The sequence below is a fragment of the Electrona antarctica genome (genome assembly GCF_951216825.1).
Source record: "Electrona antarctica genome assembly, chromosome: 15".
NCBI classification, from domain to species: Eukaryota; Metazoa; Chordata; class Actinopteri; order Myctophiformes; family Myctophidae; genus Electrona; species Electrona antarctica.
In genome coordinates this window covers 39,583,002-39,610,037 of record NC_136796.1, presented here as the reverse complement: position 1 = coordinate 39,610,037, position 27,036 = coordinate 39,583,002, and the positions used below count along the sequence as shown (strand labels likewise).

At 42.4% G+C, this 27,036-nt stretch overlaps 1 protein-coding gene and 1 long non-coding RNA gene across 2 annotated transcripts in view; one reads left to right on the top strand and one right to left on the bottom strand.

The window, feature by feature from the left end:
• Positions 1-27,036, bottom strand: part of LOC306938426 — a 74,238-nt gene that overhangs the window by 46,267 nt on the left and 935 nt on the right. Inside the window, exons 2-4 of the long non-coding RNA XR_013791722.1 lie at positions 26,752-26,913; positions 25,589-25,636; positions 13,788-13,852 (exon numbers count right to left, since the gene is read on the bottom strand). This is a non-coding gene — a long non-coding RNA (uncharacterized lncRNA). The remainder of the gene's footprint in view (positions 1-13,787; positions 13,853-25,588; positions 25,637-26,751; positions 26,914-27,036) is intronic.
• marcksl1b (MARCKS-like 1b) lies at positions 19,558-22,329 on the top strand. Its single transcript, XM_079522145.1, has 2 exons — positions 19,558-19,824; positions 20,887-22,329. Exons 1-2 carry the CDS (start codon positions 19,750-19,752, stop codon positions 21,421-21,423), a joined length of 612 nt encoding a protein of 203 aa, XP_079378271.1. The 5' UTR covers positions 19,558-19,749; the 3' UTR covers positions 21,424-22,329.

The following is a 27,036-nucleotide window of genomic DNA, read 5'->3' as shown; positions in this document are numbered from 1 at the left end:
AGAGAGACCCCCAGTAGATCAATGGGCCATCACAGTAATATCTGGCTTGGTAATGACAAAACATGGGCTGGCCGGTCGGAGAGGGTGGTGTGGTGTGGTGTGGGGAGCACAGAGAGACAAAACATGGGCTGGCCGGTCGGAGAGGGTGGTGTGGTGTGGTGTGGGGAGCGCAGAGAGACAAAACATGGGCTGGACCTGGACGGAGAGGGTGGTGTGGTGTGGTGTGGGGAGCGCAGAGAGACAAAACATGGGCTGGACGGTCGGAGAGGGTGGTGTGGTGTGGTGTGGGGAGCGCAGAGAGACAGACAGAAGGCGTGTGTGGGGCGCGTGGTGGACGGACGGCGGTTGACAGGAAATTAAAGAAAAGAACGGGAGAGAACAACAGACAAGGGAAAGAAGAAGATGCAGAGATGAAAAGAGACAGATTGAGGGAGAAAGGAGGCTGTGATATGAGATGGAGAGAGAGAGAGATCGCTCAAGCAGGTCTAGGTCTATAAAGTCTCCAGTGAAATTCCAATCACTCCCCAAACACTGCAGAATGTAAACACAGATTTAAGATATGCTAATCGGCCATCTGCTTGACTATCTGGGGATCTGTTTTTGTTTTTTTGTTTGTTTTTTTTGGGGGGGGGGGGGGGGGGGGGGGTCTGTGATGCATTTCACAGTTGACAGACAGTCATTTGGAATAAGTGTGCGGCGTGTGTGATGTCCTTGTGATGCGATAAACTGTCAAGACTTGGGCCTACTTTGGTGTAAGTTGTTCTCTCCCTCCCTCTCTCTCTCTCTCTCTCTACAATTCAATTCAATTCAATTAAATTCAAAAGAGCTTTATTGGCCTGAGAAAATGTATGTTTACATTGCCAAAGCAAATGTATATTGACATGAAGACGCATGCGTTGGAAGACTCTCTCTCTCTGAATGTCTCCGGTGAGAGTTCCATGGCCATGAAGGTATACTGTACAGTGAAACGTCGCACATCAACATTCGGAGGTCAGGGAAAGTCGCGGTGCTGTCACCGTCGCTCTGCGTCACTTTGCTCACTTCCACCTGGCTGAGTGTGACCGAAGCTAAGTGGTGTCACACGACATTCTGTCAACCGGGAGGACAGGTAGCAGTGGTGGAGATAGAGGCTGTGTACTTTTACTTGAGCACTAGCTGTACATGGTGTAAAGTAACCAAGTACATTTACTTGGGTACTGTACTTAAGTACGATTTTGAGGTATTTGGACTTTACTTGAGTATTTCCAATACTTTTACTTCTACTCCACTACATCTCCGAGGCAAATATTGTACTCTTACTCTACTCGCTACATTTATTTGAAAACTTTAGTTATTAGTTACTTTGATTATTATTACAAAACATACATTAACCTCTTCAGCCCTATATATACGTACATTTCGGCCATTCGAAAATAACCGATCTACATGCTCACAATGCGTCGCGATGCAACGCGTTGTGAGCTCGTAGATCGGCCATTTTCAAAATATTTGTATATATTTGATAACTTGAAATGGGACATTCTGCATAATGAGTACTTTCTACTTTTGATACTTTATTCCTTTATACTTTTATTCAAGTACATTTTGAATTCCAGACTTTTACTTTCTGTAAGTAAGTAAAACATTTGAGTTTCGTCTTTACAGTCAAGCAAATTTACCGGGAAAAAAAACCAACCACAACTCTGGGAAAAAAAACAAGCAAACATTGGCGGGAAACAAGCGGACTTGGCGACCCTGCGTCACAGTTGTTTTGGGAGCCAGGTGGGAATGTTGTCACTGGCTGTAGGTGTCGTCGGGTATTAATTAGCATCATAATAGCAGCGACCACTGTCCTATATACAGCTTGTGATGATCTCGGCGGAGGTATTGTTGTGTGGTGTGACGATGTCTGAACTCTCCATACGGGTGTGTGATGTAAATGCTCTGACCTGCCTTCCCTGACAGAAATAGCAGATCTACAAGCTCACAACGAGGTGCTCCTCACAGTCACAATATACTGTAAATCTGTCTTTTAAAGTGACAGTATTGTCTGCTAAAACTTGTGTATAATGATTCATTAAGTTTTGCATTTGCCAACTTTGCCAACAAATACTACCAATAATAGAAAGGGAGCAATAGTGAGATCGAAAAGGCGCATGCACGCACGCACGCACGCACGCACGCACGCACGCACGCACGCACGCACGCACGCACGCACGCACGCACGCACGCACGCACGCACGCACGCACGCACGCACGCACGCACACACAGCTCAAGCAGTCTCAGGCATTAAAATATAGTGCTAACAATTCTGCCTACACGAGCAGCCATTTGTGTGGAATTAGGTCACACACCATCTCTTTCTCCGTCTCCCTCTCTCTCTCTCTCCTTCTCCCTCTCTCTCTCTCTCTGTCTACCTCTCCCTCTCTCTCCGTCTCCCTCTCTCTCCGTCTCCCTCTCTCCGCCTCCCTCTCCCTCTCTCTCTCTCTCTCTCTCTCTCTCTCTCCGTCTCCCTCTCGCTCTCTCTCTCTCGGCTCCTGCATATTAGTCTGGGGGCCGAAACTGATATTAAGACATTTGCTAACACCTCTGGGTAGAAGCAAACAACCTATCCAGTATTAATCTTTAACCATAATAGGCACAAATCTGGAATTATGTATTCATTCCAAATCCATTCCAAAATATGTTTTTGTGCCACAAACTGGCCAATAAAGGTCCAATAAAGGTCCCTGCACACAGAACACGTTTTTCAGATCTTTAGCGGCGTTTCTCCATCGGTTTTCCGAAAAACGCGTCCAGTGTGCAACCACCTTAAAGGACCACTTCACCACTTTTCAACCTATCTTCATATAATAGGTCCTCAGTAATAATCATGAAGAAATGGCGCAAATTTTTTCTACTCGGTCTGTGTCTCATAGGAGGGCTGTGGGCAGTTCAGAAACCGTCTTCCAGTGACATCATCGATGGGGAATACAAGCTAATAGGAACTGCAGGCTTTCTAGTCCTGAAAAGTTGCAATGCGAAAATGGAAGCCATCGTTCTCACAATAATGAAAATCTTGTTTAAAAAAGAATCTGCCTAATGATGATGTCACTGGAAGACGGTTTCTAAACTGCCCACAGCCCTCCTATGAGACACAGAAAAAAATGGTGCCATTATATCATGATTATTAGTGAGGACCTATTATATGAAGATAGGTTGAAAAGTGGTGAAGTGGTCCTTTAAGTACATGAATCTTGCCTCCTCCGAAAAGGTGAAATGGATAGCCTACTACTACTAGTACTAACTAATGGATAGCCTACTACTACTAGTACTAACTAATGGATAGCCTACTACTACTAACTAATGGATAGCCTACTACTAATAGTACTAACTAATGGATAGCCTACTACTACTAGTACTAACTAATGGATAGCCTACTACTACTAGTACTAACTAATGGATAGCCTACTACTACTAGTACTAACTAATGGATAGCCTACTACTACTAGTACTAACTAATGGATAGCCTACTACTACTAGTACTAACTAATGGATAGCCTACTACTACTAGTACTAACTAATGGATAGCCTACTACTACTAACTAATGGATAGCCTACTACTACTAACTAATGGATAGCCTACTACTACTAGTACTAACTAATGGATAGCCTACTACTACTAGTACTAACTAATGGATAGCCTACTACTACTAGTACTAACTAATGGATAGCCTACTACTACTAGTACTAACTAATGGATAGCCTACTACTACTAGTACTAACTAATGGATAGCCTACTACTACTAGTACTAACTAATGGATAGCCTACTACTACTAGTACTAACTAATGGATAGCCTACTACTACTAGTACTAACTAATGGATAGCCTACTACTACTAGTACTAACTAATGGATAGCCTACTACTACTAGTACTAACTAATGGATAGCCTACTACTACTAGTACTAACTAATGGATAGCCTACTACTACTAGTACTAACTAATGGATAGCCTACTACTACTAACTAATGGATATCCTACTACTACTAGTACTAACTAATGGATAGCCTACTACTACTAACTAATGGATATCCTACTACTACTAGTACTAACTAATGGATAGCCTACTACTACTAGTACTAACTAATGGATAGCCTACTACTACTAACTAATGGATAGCCTACTACTACTAGTACTAACTAATGGATAGCCTACTACTACTAGTACTAACTAATGGATAGCCTACTACTACTAGTACTAACTAATGGATAGCCTACTACTACTAGTACTAACTAATGGATAGCCTATTACTACTAGTACTAACTAATGGATAGCCTACTACTACTAGTACTAACTAATGGATAGCCTACTACTACTAACTAATGGATAGCCTACTACTACTAGTACTAACTAATGGATAGCCTACTACTACTACTACTAACTAATGGATAGCCTACTACTACTAGTACTAACTAATGGATAGCCTACTACTACTAGTACTAACTAATGGATAGCCTACTACTACTAGTACTAACTAATGGATAGCCTACTACTACTAGTACTAACTAATGGATAGCCTACTACTACTAGTACTAACTAATGGATAGCCTACTACTACTAGTACTAACTAATGGATAGCCTACTACTACTAGTACTAACTAATGGATAGCCTACTACTACTAGTACTAACTAATGGATAGCCTACTACTACTAGTACTAACTAATGGATAGCCTACTACTACTAGTACTAACTAATGGATAGCCTACTACTACTAGTACTAACTAATGGATAGCCTACTACTACTAGTACTAACTAATGGATAGCCTACTACTACTAGTACTAACTAATGGATATCCTACTACTACTAGTACTAACTAATGGATATCCTACTACTACTAGTACTAACTAATGGATATCCTACTACTACTAGTACTAACTAATGGATAGCCTACTACTACTAGTACTAACTAATGGATAGCCTACTACTACTAGTACTAACTAATGGATATCCTACTACTACTAGTACTAACTAATGGATAGCCTACTACTACTAGTACTAACTAATGGATACTACTACTACTAGTACTAACTAATGGATAGCCTACTACTACTAGTACTAACTAATGGATACTACTACTACTAGTACTAACTAATGGATATCCTACTACTACTAGTACTAACTAATGGATAGCCTACTACTACTAGTACTAACTAATGGATACTACTACTACTAGTACTAACTAATGGATATCCTACTACTACTAGTACTAACTAATGGATAGCCTACTACTACTAGTACTAACTAATGGATACTACTACTACTAGTACTAACTAATGGATAGGCTACTACTACTAGTACTAACTAATGGATAGCCTACTACTACTAGTACTAACTAATGGATAGCCTACTACTACTAGTACTAACTAATGGATAGCCTACTACTACTAGTACTAACTAATGGATAGCCTACTACTACTAGTACTAACTAATGGATAGCCTACTACTACTAGTACTAACTAATGGATAGCCTACTACTACTAGTACTAACTAATGGATAGCCTACTACTACTAGTACTAACTAATGGATAGCCTACTACTACTAGTACTAACTAATGGATAGCCTACTACTACTAGTACTAACTAATGGATAGCCTACTACTACTAGTACTAACTAATGGATAGCCTACTACTACTAGTACTAACTAATGGATAGCCTACTACTACTAGTACTAACTAATGGATAGCCTACTACTACTAACTAATGGATAGCCTACTACTACTAGTACTAACTAATGGATAGCCTACTACTACTAGTACTAACTAATGGATAGCCTACTACTACTAGTACTAACTAATGGATAGCCTACTACTACTAGTACTAACTAATGGATAGCCTACTACTACTAGTACTAACTAATGGATAGCCTACTACTACTAGTACTAACTAATGGATAGCCTACTACTACTAGTACTAACTAATGGATAGCCTACTACTACTAGTACTAACTAATGGATAGCCTACTACTACTAGTACTAACTAATGGATAGCCTACTACTACTAGTACTAACTAATGGATAGCCTACTACTACTAGTACTAACTAATGGATAGCCTACTACTACTAGTACTAACTAATGGATAGCCTACTACTACTAGTACTAACTAATGGATAGCCTACTACTACTAGTACTAACTAATGGATAGCCTACTACTACTAGTACTAACTAATGGATAGCCTACTACTACTAGTACTAACTAATGGATAGCCTACTACTACTAGTACTAACTAATGGATAGCCTACTACTACTAGTACTAACTAATGGATAGCCTACTACTACTAGTACTAACTAATGGATAGCCTACTACTACTAGTACTAACTAATGGATAGGCTACTACTACTAGTACTAACTAATGGATAGCCTACTACTACTAGTACTAACTAATGGATAGGCTACTACTACTAGTACTAACTAATGGATAGCCTACTACTACTAGTACTAACTAATTGATATTGGGAGGACGATACGATATATATATATCGCGGCGATATCGATATATATCGTAGGTTAAGGTTAGGAATAAGGTTTGGTTAAACCGTTTAAGCATAATTTACTTAGGTTACGTTTAGGAATATCAGGCTGAGCAGTTCCGCCAGCTGTACGCCCGGCGCAAGTTGGTAAAAGGGCAACTTTGTTGGTACCACTACAGAACACTGGCCCAGATGGTACATAACAAGTCTACAAGGCTGATGTCCACATGTTCCTCCACACCCAGCAGAACAGAAAGGCCATTGACACTTCAAAGCATCTCCAGTGGTCTAATTTAATTGTCATGTGGACATTTAGAGACTTAATTAGGCCACCGTGTTTAATACACATTTCTGCTAAATGCTACTTTCAGGGGAACTGCCACTGTGACTGTGACCAGTGTTGCCATATCAGCGTTTTGTCCTCACAAGTATGTCCTCACAAGTACTGTATATTAGAATTTGAGAAATAGACATTGTGAGGATAATTTCCCTGGTCCACTACAAGTCCAATACAATGGTTGTTTTGTGGTTAAAACATTTTCTATGAAAATGGCATTACACATCTGGCATTGTGAATAGTTGATGTCCCTAAAAGTAAGTGTGTGTGTGTGTGTGTGTGTGTGTGTGTGTGTGTGTGTGTGTGTGTGTGTGTGTGTGTGTGTGTGTGTGTGTGTGTGTGTGTGTGTGTGTGTGTGTGTGTGTGTGAGTGAGAGAGAGAGACAGGAACAGAGAAATGAGTGTGGATGTGAAACAACAGTACAAGTCCTCTGGACAGTGGCATGCTACCTCAGAGAGCTCAAAACCTTGAACAGCATGCAGCCTCTGCATTTTAAACCACACAGCAAACCCTATACTGGACATATGTTATCTAAAAGCAGAGAAGAATGTTTGGCAAAAATAAAGGTGAACACTTGTGTCGTGAGTTTGTAGATTGGCTATTTTAGCCAAAGAGATTTTGCGTAGAGGGAGAAAAGGGGGGGCGTTGTTTCCAACCTTTTTAGTTCGAGACTCAAAAGAGAAATTGAATGTCTCTCCGGGACCCAAACTAGTGAAAATAGCGGGAAAAAAGCAAATGTATGGGATTTCTTAATTTATCTATGATATTTGTTTGAAAAAAATGTTTTAATTAGTTTTCACTTTTGTTTGTTACAAACTCTTTTGAAATAATAAAAACTAAGGAAAAATGTAGCCTACCCATAACCCATAAAAATAGGTCCGCGACCCACAAATGGGTCTCTACCCAGTGTTTGGGAGATATGCTGTTTAGGGTTTATGTGGTGTATACTGTAAAGGAAATGAGAAAATAGCATGGATGAGTAAATAGCCTTAACTTATGTGTGTGAGTGACTCAGAGTGAGAGTGAGAGAGAGAGAGAGGGGCTTCCACACCTTAAAAACTATGTTTATGTTTAGCATACATTTTAAAATGGAAAGGAGAGGTCGCACAACTCGTAGTCCCGATGCCAAAAAACGTTTTATTTACTAACGTTTCGGGGTATAACAGGGGAGGTAGAGATGCTCACATTTATAGAGGTTGGGACAAAGGTCCAATAATTAGGGAGTGTTTTGTATGTTTAGCATACACACACTACTCCCGTGTTTTCAAACACATAAAACTGAGGCCAACCCTGGTTTAGAATCTCCGATACTGCATTACGATATGCAGAAGTGGATACAGATGCATATAACTAACTTTCGCTTCCTGGTTTTATAATGCATTTCTGGGGATATCTATGACGTTGTTATCTACATTCATTGGAGCAATGTGTCATCGCTTCCGCCATGTGTCATCGCTTCCGCCACATCTGGGGAGAGCCATGCCTTCTAATGGTTTCCCAATGTTTTATGGGTCACGTCTCGAGTATAAATCATTAAATCTCATTTAAAAAAATCACACCTGTGTGAAGTGAGGGCGCTAATCTATTAAAAGTCTAACTCATGTTGATTAGGTGATGTAATGGTAAAACAAATGGTGCAAACACAAACATTAAACGTATATACATATATGTGTATAAGAGATGTATAAGAGACGAGTCTCCTACCTGACAACGGCTTATAGATCGTCTATTTTCAAGATGTTTGTCCCTGTCTTTTATTAGATGACAATTTGGTCAATATTTGACTAGTTTTTATTATTTAATTTTTTGTTGTTGATTACTTTTGATGCAGTAATGGTCATTTTCTTTCTGTTAAGGTATTAAAGGTCTTAAAATGTCACTGCACTGTCATCTGGACACCCCCCCCAAAATCATGTGGAGACCCCCGTGGGGGTACCGACCCACAGGTTGAGAACCACGGCTATAGATGGTCAGCCTACTACAGAGCCATGCTGTAAAAACGCCAATAACAGCCACAACACAAAAGGCACCATCACCTCAAATCAGCCAAAAACATCCATTCATTCAGTCATTGAAATGATTTATTGCCAATCTCCAGCCTCTGGACCCCAATACAGCAGAGCAACAGCCTGAATTAGCCTGCAGTGCACAGCATAAAGCCACATTTATGTGCTAGTCGTACAACGGTGCCATGTGCCCAAAATAGCTATAACTATGTCACAGCGCGTCCGTCATGACTCATGGGACGAAGTATAGATCAGGCTTAACAAAGACAGGCAGAAACAGACATAAACAAGGTGCTAACCTTTTTATAGCGAGTCCGTTTCTTGACCTCTGCAGAAAAGTCAGTGGTCAGGTCAGTATAACACATTGGACCTATCCACAGTCTGAGGACTTCAGATTAAAAACTATGCATGTCTGGTGATATTAATTTATACAGTAGGGAAAATTGCACATGCTTTTTGATTGATCAAAAAGCATGTGCAATTTATCCTGTCAAGGACCATCAAATTGATATTTGTTTGGCCGCTGCTGACCCTCATTTGAAAGGACTTTGTGCCAGGGAGTGGACACAAAAGATTTTCAAAAAATGTAACAGCCAAAGTACAAAGTAGGATTAAAGTGATGAAACTGATTTGGCTGGGGACCCCTGGAACTGCCCCCTGAATTAACCCATTCAGGCCTGACGTCGAAATTAAAAAAAAAAAAGTTTTCTAAATCATGACAATTTTCGGAAAGATTTGAGGCACATTTTAACGATTTTTCAAAAATAGCAGACCTACAAGTTCATAGCGCGCCACTCGGTGGCGCGCTATGAGCTTGTAGATCTGCTATTTTTCAATAGCTAAATTATAACATAATGTTTAAAACGCTAACGCTAACGTGACATGGATGCGTTCCAGGTATCAATGGATTAAGAGATGCTAACCCGCCCCGCCATGGAAACAAGATTCTCAAATATTGGACGCATTAACCACATGTACACTAGCATCTATATTGATTAACTTTAATTAATTAGATTAATTCCTAATGTAGCCAAACCAAACACTGTCAGATTGAATCCAATTACCTCAATTCAATTATCCTCAATTTCTATTGACCTGTGTTTGATTTCATTTTGCTGCCTGCAACCCTGTCTGCAGTAATCACTGGACAGTTAGCAAAAGACACTGCATACAAGATGGGCCTCAGCTTATATGACGGTAATATTTGTCTCCACCAGGCCGAAGGCATGGGGAGAGAGTATGTTATGCACTCAGTCTGTCTGTCCGTCTGTCTGTGTACAGCTAATCTCCGGCACCGTTAACCCGGTCGATACCAAACTCCCTAGATGCCAACGATGAACCTCTGGCCCAGATTTTTCAGAACGGCCTGTTATAGCGCCACCAGGAGGCCGACATTAGTAAAACACATTTCTCCTCCATATTTTCTCCAAAAATCCCGCAAATCGTTACACAGTATCTCTATCGTCATGTGCTCAAGACAGATCTGTCCGATATTCATATTCCATCCTGATTGGCTAACATTGGCTTTCAAAGTTTGCAGGATTGGCCCGTTTTGAACAAAAAGTTTCAAATCATGAACGCAGCATGCAATTTCCGTGAAATCTTTCACAGACGTTCCTACTAGGCTGAGGAATACCCACCCTTTTCACATTGGCCTGTTATAGCGCCACCAACAGGTGGATTTTGGCAATACACATTTTTGGAACAAAATGCCTCAAATCATCCAATTGCCATCCAAGGTGTAAGAAGAAATGGCACCTTTTTCACATTGGCTTATTATAGCGCCACCAGGAGGCCACAACCTCAACTGCCCTGGTGGAGACCTGTGCCCCGAGGGTCACTTTTTCTAGTTTGCATATGCATAAATCATGCATAAATCCTGCCATTGTGTTTGTTATATGTGCATGCCTGTGTGCGTGCACGTGGATTGCAATTGTTGGTGCCAATCGCAGGCTTATAACTGCTTGCTGTGTGTGGCATTGCCCTTTCTGTACACACAGTGTATACTCTCAATCTAACCTCGCGTCACCAGGCTTTCCACCTCGGAGGAAAGCCTGGTCTGCGTTTCTAAATCACAGTATGATCCGGTCTAGACCGGATGGTTTCTAGCTTTTTCGGCGTCGCTTTGTTTTTGTTTCTTTACAGTCTCGCCAGTCGCAACGAGTTGGAATAAAATATGGATATACCAAAACCAAACTAACTATTCCAGGAAGTACTTGAAGAAACTTGTCGGGATCCACACGCCGCATCAAGGCTTTTATATTGGGTAGGCCCTGACATCACAATGCCCGTGATCACGGGGAATTTTGGCTATTTGTGGTTTCCTGCCTGATGAAATCAGTGACTACAATATGACGTAAGTTACCATACCATCCGCTCCGGACCATAAACCCGAAAAGGAATGCTTCCCATGAGGCTACACTCCATCAATATTATTGTTTCCAATATTCCATTTCCCACTCCCTCTATATAACCTGTATATGACCTCACTATCACACTGCTGCATGCCAGCTACATGCCATTGCAATTCACTACACCTCGTTGCAAGAATGCTACGGATTCTCCACATTCTTAACGGTGACGTGACCTGCCCGTCAGTGGTCTGCATGCCCGCCCCAGGGCAAAGGGTTAATGACTAGTTTACATAGCAGTGAGGTCGGAAAATGAAACGCTGTCCCTTTAATAGCGCATAGATCCCTCAACAAAGCCTTATCTTAAGTAAGCAGTGTTGAAGGTTGCCAACCGTATGGCCAACAGAGACTCTTTGTCACTTTTTATTCATCCATTTTCACTGACTTTGATAGTGACTGTGAGAGGTTTATAGTGGAGAGTGTGGAGCTGACACGCCGCCAGGGCAAATACCCACCCTTCACAGAATTCTTGCAACTGACCGACTAACTAACTTGACTGTACACAAGGCAGGAGTTGTGTTTTACTTGTAGAGGTAGTCTGTATTGTTATTTTAAATAGTTGAAACCACTCACCACTCTCTGTCCACTCACAATTACCATTTAAAGGGCCCATGACACAGCTACATTTCAAATGCATGGTACAACAGGTACAACAGGGATCATTGAAACATTTCATCACCTTGTGTAACGAATATCAGTGCGGACCATGTGGTTTCAGCACTATCCCTATTCACTTGAATTAACAAAATGTATGGAGGAAGCTTCTTGACATTTAGACATTTGGTACCGATCGGTCCAGCGGTTTGTGAGATTAATTCCGGAAACACACAAACAAACAGACAGACTGATTTGTACCCGTCTTGTCGCAAACAGAGCCACGCCATAAAAAAACCTGGTGTGACAGTGTAATTAAGCAACAAATGTTGTACCTTGCACCTGCAAACGGGCATCTGCCAAGTTCATGTTTAATGTTTAATGTCTAACCACCAAACCTTACCAGAAGACTGTGATGTGTAATCTGGGAAAAAAACATCTACAGATCCGACCGACATGATATGATTATATGATATGATACTATGATTATGATACGCTATATGATAGGAAGTTTACTACCGTACTACTGTGCTGAAATTAAATCAGTTTACACTTCATCATTCGTTTTTCACCCAAAACATCACATTTTTAGGTTGAAAATCTTAGGTTTTCGGCGAGCGACATGGGTATACTTACTATACTATACGACAAAGTCTAAAATTGGGCTAAAAGTGACTGACCTCACAGTGACTCACATTGACTGGCGTCTATAAATACGCCTGCCAGCTTTAGAAGCTCAGCAGTGTGCATGTTGTGCAATGTGGCGATTGTTTCCTGTGCATGAAATGCACTGCTTCCTGCCTTTTAGTTGTGACCTTAAATGCCAGCCAGCTGGTCAAAGTAGCTGAGGTAAAGACGTCCACTAGAAGAGACATACAGCGCGTGTGCGTGTGTGTGTAATAGTTGTGTCCTTGTATACATTTCCTTTTGTGTGGACATAAATTGTTAAAATGTTCACTTCAGAAGGGCAGGAGCAGCCAGTGGCGTTGCAGCAACATTAGTAGGTCAGTGTGCCATCAAGTCATTCATCAGCACTTCTCTCTCTCCCTCTGTCTCTCTCTCTCTTCCACCTCCTCTGTGAGTCACCATCCATCCATCCACCCACACCCCCCCCCAACACCACCACCCACACACACACCAAACCGACCCCACTCCACCTTCTCCAGTGCCTCCGTCCCTCCATCTAACCCTCCTCAACCAATCATCCTTCTCGCTGAAAGCCTGGGGTTTCCTGAGTTCATGCCATTCATCTTGCGCGCGCTCAACGTAATATAGAGATGAAACAGAATGCACGTTGCGAATATTTACACACTTCCATTCTTTCACCTTCGCCCCTCCCCCAATGCCTTGCTTTTCCCATCTCTCCTTCTGCTGCCTTCACCGGCGTTTGGATAGACCAGCAGTGATTCACTGATTCCCAAGCTTTTCAGCTCGAGAGACACACACACACACACACACACACACACACATTTGACCAAACGTACGGCAATGCTTCAAGTCCTATTTCAGAAATTAGTGAAAATAAACGATGTACAAGCTCACATTGCCTAGCAGTGCGTTGTGAGCTTGTAGATCTATTTTCACTGCTTTACAAAACATTTAACATGTATAGAAATTATTTACATTTTTTTACAAGATTTCTGAAAATAATAATGTTTCTGGGGGGCAGTTTTTTTTTTTCTTTTAATTCTTATAGTCTATAGTTAACCGCGACCCAGAAATGGACCCGTAGATGTTTGGAAATTATGGGATATAGTATAGAGTAGAGGAGGAGAACAGATAGAGGATGTGTGGGTGGGGGGTTCGGGTATGCTGAATCTGCTCACATGTATGAAAGCAGAAATGTTTATTTTGAGAGTCTCGTGTCGTGTGGGTGAACACAGATTTGAAACTCACACACACACAGGAAGCGAGAGCACATAAGCCCACGGTTAGGGCTGACCTACCTTTGTATCAATCTGTGTTTGAGAGCTGCTGAAAGGACGCTTTTCCTCCAGGACCCCGAATATACCTGTGCCGGCAAAATGGAACACACACACACACACACACACACACACACACACACAGAGAAATCAGGACAAATAAAAGGAACATTTGCGGAAAAGCCTCTTGAAGCGAGAGTAAAGTGAAGGAGGCAGAAGAACAGAGAGTGAACAGTCAGTGAGTTGCTTGGTCCTCGCTCAATAGCCGCACACGTTGTTGAGTCATATATTGTGTCAGCGTTGCCGTAACCTTATTATCCCGTTGAAATCTGTTGTCATGGTAATAAGGTCACTCACATGCTCATATGTCACAAGGGATTTATACTGGGCTGACACCATTTCCAGCACTCGCTGTGTGCCAGCCTGTGTGTGTGTGTGTGTGTGTGTGTGTGTGTGTGTGTGTGTGTGTGTGTGTGTGTGTGTGTGTGTGTGTGTGTGTGTGTGTGTGTGTGTGTGTGTGTGAGAGACACACAAAGGCAGGTTGATTAATGGCCAGGATAAGTCCCACTATTATTAATGAGCAGCTAAGTATTTCCCAAATACTTTTAAATCAAAGAGCTTAAGCGGTCACGTCTAACCCCCATGGGCACTGACAGACAGACAGACAGTCTGAAACCCATTCAATTGCTAAATATCTCTTACTATATCTCTTACCCAACATTTTATCTCTAGTATCGTCACTGCCGGGTGGAGGAAACCCCTGTATGTCCAAAACCATTACTTTTCAGGAAATGCAGAAAAAAAAAGATCCCGTGTTCCAATGGATCAAATGTAGTTCTAGTTTCGCTTCATTTGCATGACACACACACTAAAAGGTCCCTGCTCACAATTGCATTTTCGGACCCGAATATCGGAGCAGCCGTTTTTTTCCCCACCACTTTTCCGAAAAATACACCAGTCTGCAAGGACCTATCTGAAGAACACCAGTACGCAAACTCTTTTACAGTGTGTGTGACAAAGCAGGAATGAACATAAAGAGGTTTAAATATGGATGAAACCATTATTAGTTTTGGGGAAATTCATTATGTACCAACATCATGAACATGCGGTTAATGAAAAGCCTTTCAGTGAATTCCGCAGGCAGGATTCCACTCTTTGTCCATAAATGAGTGAGTAATGCAGAAAGTGAAAGCGACAGTACAGGGTAACTATGGGAGGCCATTGGTAGAAGAGCCATAAAGCCATTGGTACTGTAGGAAAGTACCCTGCCTGGAAAACACTTTCATTCTAATCACTTCTTTACAGTGACATGATAGCAGCACAGTCAGCAACCTCTGGAACTTCCCAAAACATTACCCTGGATCAAAAGCAATCCTTTCTGCAAACTACAACCCCATTTACTGTTATTACATGGTGTAGTTTGGACATGTACGTCCCGGTCCGTACATGAAATAGGTCTACTCTTCACACTATAGCAAGACCTCACGTACTAACTGAAATTACATCTTTCACACTTGTTACACAGTGTTGGTTTATCCATTTGCAACTCAGAGCAATAGTCTCAGGTGTTGCATTTGCCTTTCCCCCCCCCCAATATAATGGTGGTCACTGCTGACGTTTTTTCCCTTTTCTCCTGTACATAGTTCTGCATTTGTTGATGATGATTTGATGATGAAGTATTAATGTTTTATGCTATATTGATTCATTGAATTACATCGGACCACAATGGAAAACAAGCCCCCTTTTTTTGTGTTACTCTTTAGCCTTAACGTCTGAATGTACCTCATGCCATATACATTTCTGACTAATACAATATTCAATCAATAAAAATAAAAACCCAACACAGAGCGAGTAGACAGAAATTGTACCATCTTGGGTACCACAACTAGCATTCACGAGAACCAGTTATATTTAGATAAGGTTGAAAATGGGTGTTAAAGCTTTCCTTTGGATTTAAGTCGGAGTGCTTCTCTCTAGACAAGATGTTCATGTGACCTATTTAGTGGAGACCGTCCTCCCCATCCAGCCACTGCATGCAGTTTGCCCCCAACTCTGACCTTTAACCCCTTGGCTGCCTCGACTGCTCAAAGCTAAAGTCATGATTATTTTTCCGTGCTCTCTATTTGTCTCGGGTCGGACATCTGTCAGCTCAGGCAGCAGGCCATATGCTACCTATTGTCTCTCCGCGAGTAAAACCACTGCCAACGCCTGACCGAGCAACTTGCAGGAAATACTGTCCACGGTCTCTGGCTTTTGATTAAGATTTATAATCCTGAGCAAATGCTGTATTACAGCTTAGTCTGTACATGACATGTGACTATTATTTACTGATAATGCAGGTCTAGAAATGTCCAACTTGACACTTTATTGGTCTGCAACTCTGTACAAATGGAACCAAATTCGGATCCAATTGTACACTCTCAGAGTAATGGGCGTCCTTGAAATTATAAAGTTAGTTATTCTATTAATATTATTCTATAGTCCTGTTACTCTCTCTAACCCTGTCTGTCCATCCGAGTCCCCCCCAGCCCTCTCTCCGTCTCCTGCCACCCAGTTCTACAGCACCTCCTCTCTGTCCCTCCAGTCGGACTTGTGATACTCATCCATAGGGTGATATGGCAAAGGACAATGGGCCCTTTAGAGAGGACCAAACTCTCCTTCTGTACGCAGGCCTATAAACACCAAGAAATACATACACAAAGAGTCATTGACTTCAAAACAGGAGAGTGAGAGAGAAGAGGAGGGAGAGAGAGGTGGCGGAAGAACCAAGAAATCTGCCGAATGGCAAGAAAACCAGCTGTGACCTCCGCAGATTCAAGGAAGACAGGGGGGAAAAAAATTATAATCAGAGACTCTCTGTTTTCTTATCACAGGCTGAACGGGGGCATATGATGAGCCTCAGGAGTTGACCCTCGGGTCATGTGATCAAAGGTTGTATGAGGTGGGGTCACAGGGCAGGGGCACACCCCCGGAACTCCCTGAGGGATTGTGGTCCGTCGACGTGACTGTAAACACATTACAGAGAGAAGTAGTGAAAGGAATTTCGAGAGCACAAAAGGGTTACAAACGGAGAAATCAGATGGCGATATGCTTAACCACTTACACCCTATACTTGTTCCCTGAGGGGTCTAAACATGGCCCGGTCCTTTTTCCCCAACCTCTCTTTGCCAAAACAGCTCTACAAGCTCAGAACTTAGCGCGTCGTGACACATTGTGAGTGTTAGCCCAGAATAGGGACACTAGGGTGGATGTGTTCAATTTACATTTCAAAGCACAAGCGTGTTGATTATTGAAAATAATAGATTTTCAAGCTTAACAACGCGTCGCAATGCTTGCCAGTTATTTTTTGGGAAGCAAAACTGTTGCACTACATTAAGAGTATGTGGGATTACTGGGATACTGCAATGGCCTAAAAGGTTGTGCCCACCAGGTCTAATCGTCTCAAATGCACAGCGGTCTTAAAAGAAAAGGTTTAGTCTTCTTCGACTCACCGCGCTCTTTTTCTTCCACAATTTTTGCCTCTCCCTCCCTCTCACCTCATCCCAAGAAATAACTCCTCTAAAGCCTCATATTGTAACACTGCCATCTCCCGCTCCATGCCTAAATCACTACAAACCCTCCAAAAAAGACAAAAGTACTTCTATGATCCACATTGACTTCACGCCCCATTCTCACTCCACCTTGCAAACCAAGAATGCATCCCTCCTGGAGGGGGCCGTTTGATACCATGCACCCCTCCCCCGCCCGGCCACACCTCACCTATGAGTCAGCCATCAGCAGCATGTCACTCCTTCTCTATTCGCACAAGGAATGCAAGACCTAAATGTTTCTAAATGACACACACACACTTTTCAGTCTTAAGGCCCTTGTTCCTTTATCATACAGATCAGAAAACTCCCCTCCTCCTCCCTGCATTCCACCCCCCGTCCTCAGTCCCTACACATCTATGATGAAGTCTGTCACAGCTGATGCCTTCTTTGCCCCCTCTGTATGCATCTGTGTGTGTGTGTGTGTGTGTGTGTGTGTGTGTGTGTGTGTGTGTGTGTGTGTGTGTGTGTGTGTGTGTGTGTGTGTGTGTGTGTGAGAGAGACTGTGTGAAGGATTGCTTTTCTGTGCCTTTCACCCCCTGACGCTCACTGGTCCCATGACAATGCTTCTCTTTTATGAACATACTATCACACACTATCACACACTATCGCACGCACTCACACACACACGCACGCACACGCACGCGCACGCACGCAAGCACGCACGCACGCACACACAGTTTTGAGCGTAGTGATGAGGTGGGTCCATGTGTGTGTCGTCATCATACTCGACTCCCTCGTCATGACCGCCGCACGCCGCCGCCGGTTTCAAGGAAACGGAACAAAGGCACAGCTGATTTGAATCCATCTGTGAAAGCTCCTCTCATGATGCCATTCCTTGCCTTCACCGAATGCCCCCTCCTCCCCGGGGGCCGGTTACCTCAGGCCCGGGCTGAAGAAGCCCCCCATTCAGCGGAGGAAGACGGCTTCAGGAGCCGGGAAGAACCGGGAGAGGGCCGACGTGCCAGGCATTCCACAGTACACAGTGGACACATTATTATGACATTTACAAGGCCAGTCAGATAGATAGAGCGTGATACAGTGTGTATGTGTGTATATGTGTGGGTGTGTGTGTGAAAAGGTTGTGCTATCTGTGCGAATCCAGTATTAAATGGCCGTGTTTCAAGGGAAAGCCAACACTGTAGCAGTTCAAACTTTTTCATGCCATGAAGGCCGGACAGATCCAAATTGATAGGCATCGGGCCACGGACCCCCGCCCCGGACCCCCCCCCCCCCCCCTACTTCCGTAGATAACATAGGACAACTGTGAAACTTCTATTGAGCCAACTTCTAGCCAGTGAAAATAATAATAGTGACGCGGAATCGAGATTTCTCTTCATTCATTTCGCTGGGGACCAGCTGGAAGCCTATCAAAGCACAGCACTTTGAGAACGACTGACCTGGAGTAACCTGAACACATTGTAATACATTCACGTTTACATTAGAGGGTGCGCTGCTGTATAGGAGCAGAGTAATGGAACTTCTAAGCCTAACTCTCCGACAAGTCTGACAACTCTAACATCAATTAAAGAGCAGAAACATGCATTCCAGCATAAATTAAAGAACAGAGACATGCATTCCAACATATACTTCAACTCTTCCACAATCAATTAAGGGTTGATTGGTCACAGTAAAGATCAATTTGCGACGCAGCACATTGAAGTGCATTCCTCCCATATTCCACAGTTATATGTATATTTAACAACTAACTGCAGTGGGGTGATTTTTGAGACGAGGACGATCAGATGGAACGCTGTGCGTGATTATCACATTGGCATTTTTGTATCTTGTGCCTGGTGCGGTATGTTGTTGACAGGCGGAAGTGAGCAACAGGCTGTGTCACACACATGTGAACAGACTTGCAGTTATTCTCAGATGTAAAAAAAAAAAAAAAAAAAAAAAAGTGCCCCTGTTTGCCCCAAGAACGCCACAAAACACAATGCTGAATAAAGAAGTGATTAAACTCTCATTCTCCATTGTGTGAGTAAACTTGGTCCATTTTGCTGCTAGTGATTCAGTCAGCTGGCCCCTGGCCTGGACTTTGTGGGACTTGCATGTTATGGTGATGAGACTGCTGGGGGTCTTCTGGAGGGCGGAGCTAAATCAGACCTTTGGACGCGATTGGACAGAACTAGGTAGACCACGCCTACGGGACTTGGTCTATCTTCAAGCGTTCAACCAGTGTTGCATTTAGTGGATCTCTGTCTACCAACGGCGGCAGGTTGAACAACGGGAGCGCAGTGGGAATTAGAAGAACGAAGAAAAACAACATTTTTGTATTCGTTCCACCGCTGGATGCATAATTCGACCTGGAACTTGGATTAACCATAAACCACCTTTTTTAGTTATTTCTTTTTAATTTTCTTTAGGGAAAAGAAAAAAAAACACCTCTAAAAACAATGGGTTCTCATGCATCCAAGGGAGGAGTAGAAGTCGCCGGAGCTGATGCTGCAGCTGTCAAAACCAACGGACAGGTATGATCAATTGCTCACTATGTCTCTTCTTGTTCCGAGGCGCGCGCACTCCGCGCAGAGACGGCTAAAAGATTGCATTTTGTTTTACACAAATCTTGATGAAGACACGTTTTTTTTTTAAATTCTGACAGCTGGCAACATTTTCAGCTCGCTGGTGATTGTTTGGCACAGAACACTTTTTGTGTCTGTCAAATGGAGGAGGATCAAAAGCATAATATTGGATTTAAAAAACGGTATTAAATAAAAATGAAACGTTGTTTTTCCTTTCTTATTATCGCCGAGGTTCATCCTTGTAGCTAGGGTAGGTTCATCTGCCCAAAGCCCCCCTTCAACGTGTTTCATGTAGGGGGAGGGGGGCGGTTTGAGGACAACAGGCGGCACGTAGGCTACACACACACACATAGTAGGCGAACTCCTCCCAAAATAGTCACAAGATAATATCGTTTGTTTTATTGTGTTAATGTATTTTCGAAATGGGTGTATGTAGTACATTTAGTGACAGAAAGTGTGGGTAGTCTAGTCTAGCTGCTGTGATTGTCGCCGCACCCCAAAATCTTGGCAACTCCAGACAGACCCGGCTTTCAACTGATGGACCTTTTTAAGTGAAGATTTCCCATTATTTAACGATGAAAGGTCATTTACACTTTAAGTGTGAAGTTTAAAAAGTAAAACAATTGTTGATTTTCGTGAAATTCCGTGGCAGTGGGTTTTGCTTTCTCTATTTAATCGATGAGATTCAGCCTTTCTTTGTTGAGGGATGATCTGTCTGTCTGGTTGTCTCTGATGTATGTGGTCGGTGTGGTACGATCGCCGCCTATCGTCTGATTGCGGCATTACAAGGCGTCGCCTGTAAGCTTCACCAGGCGACACGGTGCCTAATTAATGAGCACGACGATGCTTTCAGCGGATTAAACATGTTTTATTTTGAATTTGATGACGGTTCGGAATGATTTCGAACCAACAATGTATTTTCTATTAACTTTGTTTGAAAAAATAAACAAGTAAATAAATAATTAGGCTAAAAGACTAATTTTGTGACGTTTTATGTTCAACATTTTATAGGAAAATGGTCATGTGAAGACCAACGGGGACGTGTCTGCTAAGGATGGGGACACAGCTGCGACCAACGGCTCTGCAGAGGCAGCCAAGGAGCCCGAGGCGGGTGCCGACGCCATCGAGCCGGCGCCTGCTGCTGACGGCGAGGCGGCCAAACCCGAGGGCGAAGCCGCAGCCAAGGAGACCCCAAAGAAGAAGAAGAAGAAGTTCTCCCTCAAGAAGTCCTTCAACTTCAAGCTGAACCTCAAAAAGACCAAGAAGAGCGGCGAGGCCGTTAAGGAGGAGACCCCCGCCGCCGCCACCGAGGAGAAACCGGCGGAGAACGGAGCCGCCGCCGCAGCCGCCCCTGCGGAGGAGAAGGTGGAGGAGGAGAAGAAAGAGGAGGTGAAGGAAGAGGCGGCCGCGGTCGAGGCCCCAAAGGCGGAGGAGGCGCCGGCTAAGGAGGAAGCTCCCAAGGAGGAGGCCCCTGCTCCGGCCGCCGAGGCCACAAAACCCACGGAGGAGAGCAGCTCGACTGTCGCTCCCTCTGAAAAGAAGGAGTGATATATACCTTCCTCACAACGAACTGTGTGAACTGTTTTTCAAGAGAGAGAGAGAAAATCTAAGAGTATATATATATATTTATATATATGTGTATATGTATACATATGTATGGATATATGTATATGTATATATACACATGTATGTGAAAGACTCCTTCGACGTGCCACTTTCGTCATGGTTAACAAGACGACAGACTATTCACTAGATCACTTCCCTGGTTTACTGGTCGATATCAGGACCCCGACTTGAGAATTAGGCTGTGTGTTGGTCGCTATACGTGGAGAAATGGATTTAAATGGCCGGGCTGCGAGCAAATGACACCGTGAAGGATGGATGTATGGATGAATGAATGGATGGTTGAATGGAATCAAAGCATCTTCTCCCCAAAACATCTACTGCTCATGATGTCTCCTTGTGAAGGAATGAAGCGAGATTAGGGTACTACACAGTTGGACACCACCACCACTTGAAAGGACTGTTAAACAAACGACACAAAACGGAAGAAAAGCAAAAATAAATCAGAAATTAAGAGACTTGCCAACTTTTTACATTCCTATATTTTAACCCAAATTTGAAGTATTTTGTGGTGTATTATAGAGAACCATGTTAAAAGATTCAGAGAAGCTATGTCTTGTTTGTTTAAAGAAAAGAAAAAAATTGACGACTATGATTTTTATCTTACTATTAAAAAAGAAAATACAAGAAAAAGAACACTTGAGCTTGCTATGTTCACTGTTGCGGTTTGAAAATGAAGCAGAGTTGTTTATCTGTCGTGTGTGAGTCTGAATCCGCTTTGTCTCTGTAAATACATTGGATTGATTTCTGTTCTTTATTTTGCTAATGTTGACCAATGTTACTGGTTTTATTGTAAAGTTGATAATGGTAAATAAATGTTGGTTACCTGCCCTTTCATGCGTCATCAATGGTTATTTGCATTTCACATACTTTAATATGTGGGACTACTTCCGTGCAGGGGTGAGCCTATAGGCATATTAGGGCTGCAAAATCAATTATATTCTTAGAAACGATTATATTATATAAGTGCATTGTTTATCATTAAAAAGACATACATTGTGTATATATATATTTTTTAAATTGACTAAATCTAATAGTCTGATTAACCACCTAAGCCCTATTTTATACTTTGTCCTTCAATGGTGTCGCACAAAAATAGCCAATCTACAAGCTTACAAGACACACAAGTGCACTGTTGTAAGCTTATAGATCTGCTAGTTTAATTTTTAATGACAAAATCATGATGTTATAATCGATTAAATCAATCAATTTGATTAACTGTTGCACCCCTGCAGCAAATATACAGTCAAAGTTTCAGAATGAGAATCTGTGAGTTTGGTGCATTACTCTGAACAGGATAGAAACATTTAAATTATTATTTACAGCTTTCTTTAGTACATTAGTCAACTTGGTCACTGGAAACAGCTCTTATGGTGGTAAGTCATACACAGAAGGGGTTTCTAAAGTCACACAAATACTTGTGTCTTGGCCTTACTATGTTTGACATTGCATGCATAATAGCATGCATATTACAGTTAACCACTTTAACCCAGGAAAGAAATTACAGGAAAGAAATGTGAAATAATTTAGAACATTTTGGTGGTTATGTTTAATGGCAAATTGGCAATATTACTGGATACTGTGGATAGTAGCTAAAATCTCCTTCTGCTCTGTCAGTATGGGCTTATAAAACCTCAAAGCCTGAGGGATTAGAACAGTTATATTGATTTGAAATGCCACTGTTGAAGACATATAGTCATCAATATAGTCATCATATAGTCATCAACAATCAATAATTAATTTGATGTCCTGTAATCTGCCGTCATTGGGGTGACATTAACTCCAGCATTGAACAAAGATCGGAATCTTCAGCACAAAAGATCAGGAACTAAAGCCGGGTCACACAAGAAAAAAACAACTGTTGATTACAAAACATTGATTTAGTTGAAAATGTGATTACAAAGGGCATAAACAGCTAGTCACACATCACACTCTTGTAAAAACATCATGACTCTAATCAGATGATCCCTGGTAGGAGGAGACACGCCACCAATGCCCACCATGTGACATCCAATGACCTATGGTTCTTTAACCACATGAACCCAGGCTAGAGTCCCTCCCTATTCTGGGGGGGGGGGAGGGAGACAATATTTGGCAAAAACGGCAGATTTGCAAGCTCACAACAGGCCGTGGGCTTGTAGATCTGCTATTTCCGACTACAAAATTCAGGTGGTGATGGAGCAGATCTGGAATAGAGCTCTTTAGGGACCCCAGTCAACTACGTATATGGTTTAAGTTGTTAATAGGTGCTCCATTAGCCTCATGGCACTGATGTCATCTCAGGGTGGTATGTCCATATATACCTTCAGGATAGTTGTTCCATATCTAACCACATTGCATCCATTTTAAGCCAAGAGGAACCACTGCCATTGGCTCAGTGAGTCCCAACCGATAACCATACTACCATAGTAGTATAGTGCAGACCTGATCTGGATGCAATGACCTAGTTCACATGGTGATATGATGAGTTGAGATGGGGGCTATATATAGACATAGGCTTCAAACAATAATGAATTATTTAAAACAAAGCTGTAGCCCCCGTGTTGATCTGCATCTTTTGCTTCCTTGCAGCAGGGGCAGTTTTGAATCCTGAAAAATGCATGTATTGCAGTAATAGGCTTTAACTGGAGGAAATGTGTTATTTAAAAATCTAAATGGCAAACGCCATACCTGTCTCACTTTGTGCAGTTGAACTATGGATGGACTGTAATGTAGTGCATCTACTCTTCTTTTAACAGTCAGTTGATTCAATGTATTATTTGAATCCAAAATTCTTGATTCTATGACAAACACATGCAATTTGTTGTCTTTCTTGACTGTTTTTCTACTTGGCCACAACAGGGTCTGTAAACGGAAATGAGCATCTACTGCCGCCTGGTGGTCTTTTAATGTAAAGCACCATTTATCCTTCATAGTATGACATGTCGCTTATCAAAAAGAACTGATCTACACCATGTCAGCTTGATGGAATTTACCTGATTGATAACCAGGAAAAAATAATAACAGGACCATCAATTTCAACATGGTTATGGCAGTAACTGTCAAGTCTCATCTTTCATTTTTAAGTGATTTAGGCATTTAGCAGATGCTCTTGGGCTGCAGTTTTATCTCCCACAAATATGAGTGAAGCTATGAGTGACGTGAGCTTTGAATCCAATAAGCACAAGTTAACCTCCCTATTCCTCTGAAGCCTGTCAACAACAAGCTTCAGAGGAAGGAGTAGGCCTTCCTGTTGAATCATCTCATCAGTTGCATCTTTTCATATTTGTCTGTAAAATATATCATCCAAAAACTCTACACATTGGATAATATGCAGGAATATTGTTTAAAATGAGCTTAAGCCAGAAAGGTTTGCAACGGTGGTCCTCACCCAGAAATGTAATAAACTGCATAATTGTACTTAGTAAACATTGAAACGGCCCCACAGATCCAAACATCATGTAAAAGGGTTAATCCATATTTTGAACATTCTTCAACCGCTGCCTCCGACGCCTACTAGGAATCTACTGGCCCAACACAATAGAGGGTATGCGCATGCTTAAAGTGAATGGCACATCGAGTGGCAAATCGAGTGGCAAAGCAACAGGCAGCAAAGTGAGTTTAACATTGTTTAATGCAATCAGATAGGACTTTTCTGTTTGTATGCATGGGTTGTCAAGGCCAGAAAGTAGTTTTTTGCCACTTAGTAGGTGTTCCTGCATAACTTCCGGGTTTGATGATGATGTCACGCGCATACTCTCTATATCCAATGCCAACCTATGGGACCTCACTAGACAAGACACTATAGAAGCACAGATCAGGAGGAGGAAATGGACATGGACAGGACACACACTGCGAAGACATAACAAATCAATAACAAAACATTCACCAACATGGAACCCGCAAGGCAAGAGGAAGAGAGGAAGGCCTAGAACCACCTGGAGAAGAACCACAGAGCAGGAGATGAAGGCACAACTAGGGCTGTCATGGCAACAACTGGAGCGGAGGGCACAAGACCGAAGGGGATGGAGGAGTCTCATCAATGGCCTATGTTCCTCAGGGAATTTAAAGGCCTAAGTAAGTAAGTAAGTAAGTATATTTTGAAACATACCGGGCAAGGACTTTGTGGACATCATGACCGTCGGGAAAGTTGCAGCACCTGTCGGAAAGAGTCCATAACAAAACTTAATTTCACCGACATACCCCAGAAGAATATTAGTGTACCTAAATCACTCACAGTACAGAACACACACACACACACACACACACACACACACACACACACACACACACACACACACACACACACACACACACACACACACACACACACACACACACACACACACACACACACACACACACACACACACACACACACACACACACACACACGGAATAAATGTGTTTAATAAAACGAAATGAACTGCTAGAAGGTCTAAATTAACTGTTTTTTAATGTTTTTTTTGTGGCTTTCACCTATTTTTTATAGAGGGACAGAGAGTAGGCTGACAGGAAATGGGGGAGAGAGATGGGGGAGTGACATGCAGTAAAGGCCGTCGGGATCGAGAGTCGAACCCGCGGCACACTGCCAGACTCGGACCGCTGAGCCACAGCCCAGGCCGTTAATTAACTACATTAACACATTTTGCGGGCGCGAGTTGGTAAAGGGCCGAGTCGTCTGGTATTCTACTCACAGGCTGCACTGGAGCAACCAATGCATTTACCAATCAACAGACATCAATTCAAAAAAGCTTTATATGCACATGCATGATTTTCCAGTGGCAAAACATTGAGCAGCATGAGCAGAGAGTGTTGGAGTTTGGAAGCACTCGTTGGAAATCACAGGACGGTTGAGTAAATGTCACATAATGCAGGAGGCAGCAAAATGGTGCGTTATTGAAAACAAGCACTTCCAAACTCTGACACTTAGAAAAATAATCAAATGCAGGGCATTTCTTGACAGAAAGTAGCTCATAATGTTTCTATGGTGGATTTTTATGAAACAAAAACTTTGTAGATAGAAAGAGGATAATTCAAGCTTTTCGTACAGCTGCAATGTTGGTGAGTTTAACATTGTTTAATGCAATCAGACAGGACTTTTCTGTTTGGATAAATGGGCTGGCAGAAACTAGAAAGTAGTTTTTTGCCACTCAGTGGGCGTTCCCGCATAACTTCCAGATACCCTCTATTGGTGTGAGAAGACATTAAAGACAATGGGTGAGCATGAGTGCTATGCTAATAATTACTTTCAGACTCTCTTGTGAATCCTACCAGGTTATCAAAAGGTTGGCTTGAGGTGTCATTGAGGTGGTCATTGAGGTGTTAATCGTCTCTCACAAAGTCCTCCATGCAGTCTCCAACGCCTCAACATGGGTGGCTGAAAGGGCAGGATCACTATTGCCAAGGCTTCTGGCCTCCATGTAGTGTAGATGTCTATGAATTAGTTTGAGGACAGGAAATTAGATGAGGAGAGGTGACAAGGACGGGAGACAACAATAAATTAGGTTATAACTCCTAGCTGTCTCCTAATCAGCTTCTTTACTTTACTTCTACTGC

Coding starts and splice junctions, on each gene's coding strand:
- marcksl1b (XM_079522145.1), top strand. CDS start 19,750: ATGGGTTCTCATGCATCCAAGGGAGGAGTAGAAGTCGCCGGAGCTGAT. Junction 19,825..20,886: donor CTGTCAAAACCAACGGACAG/GTATGATCAATT, acceptor AACATTTTATAG/GAAAATGGTCATGTGAAGAC.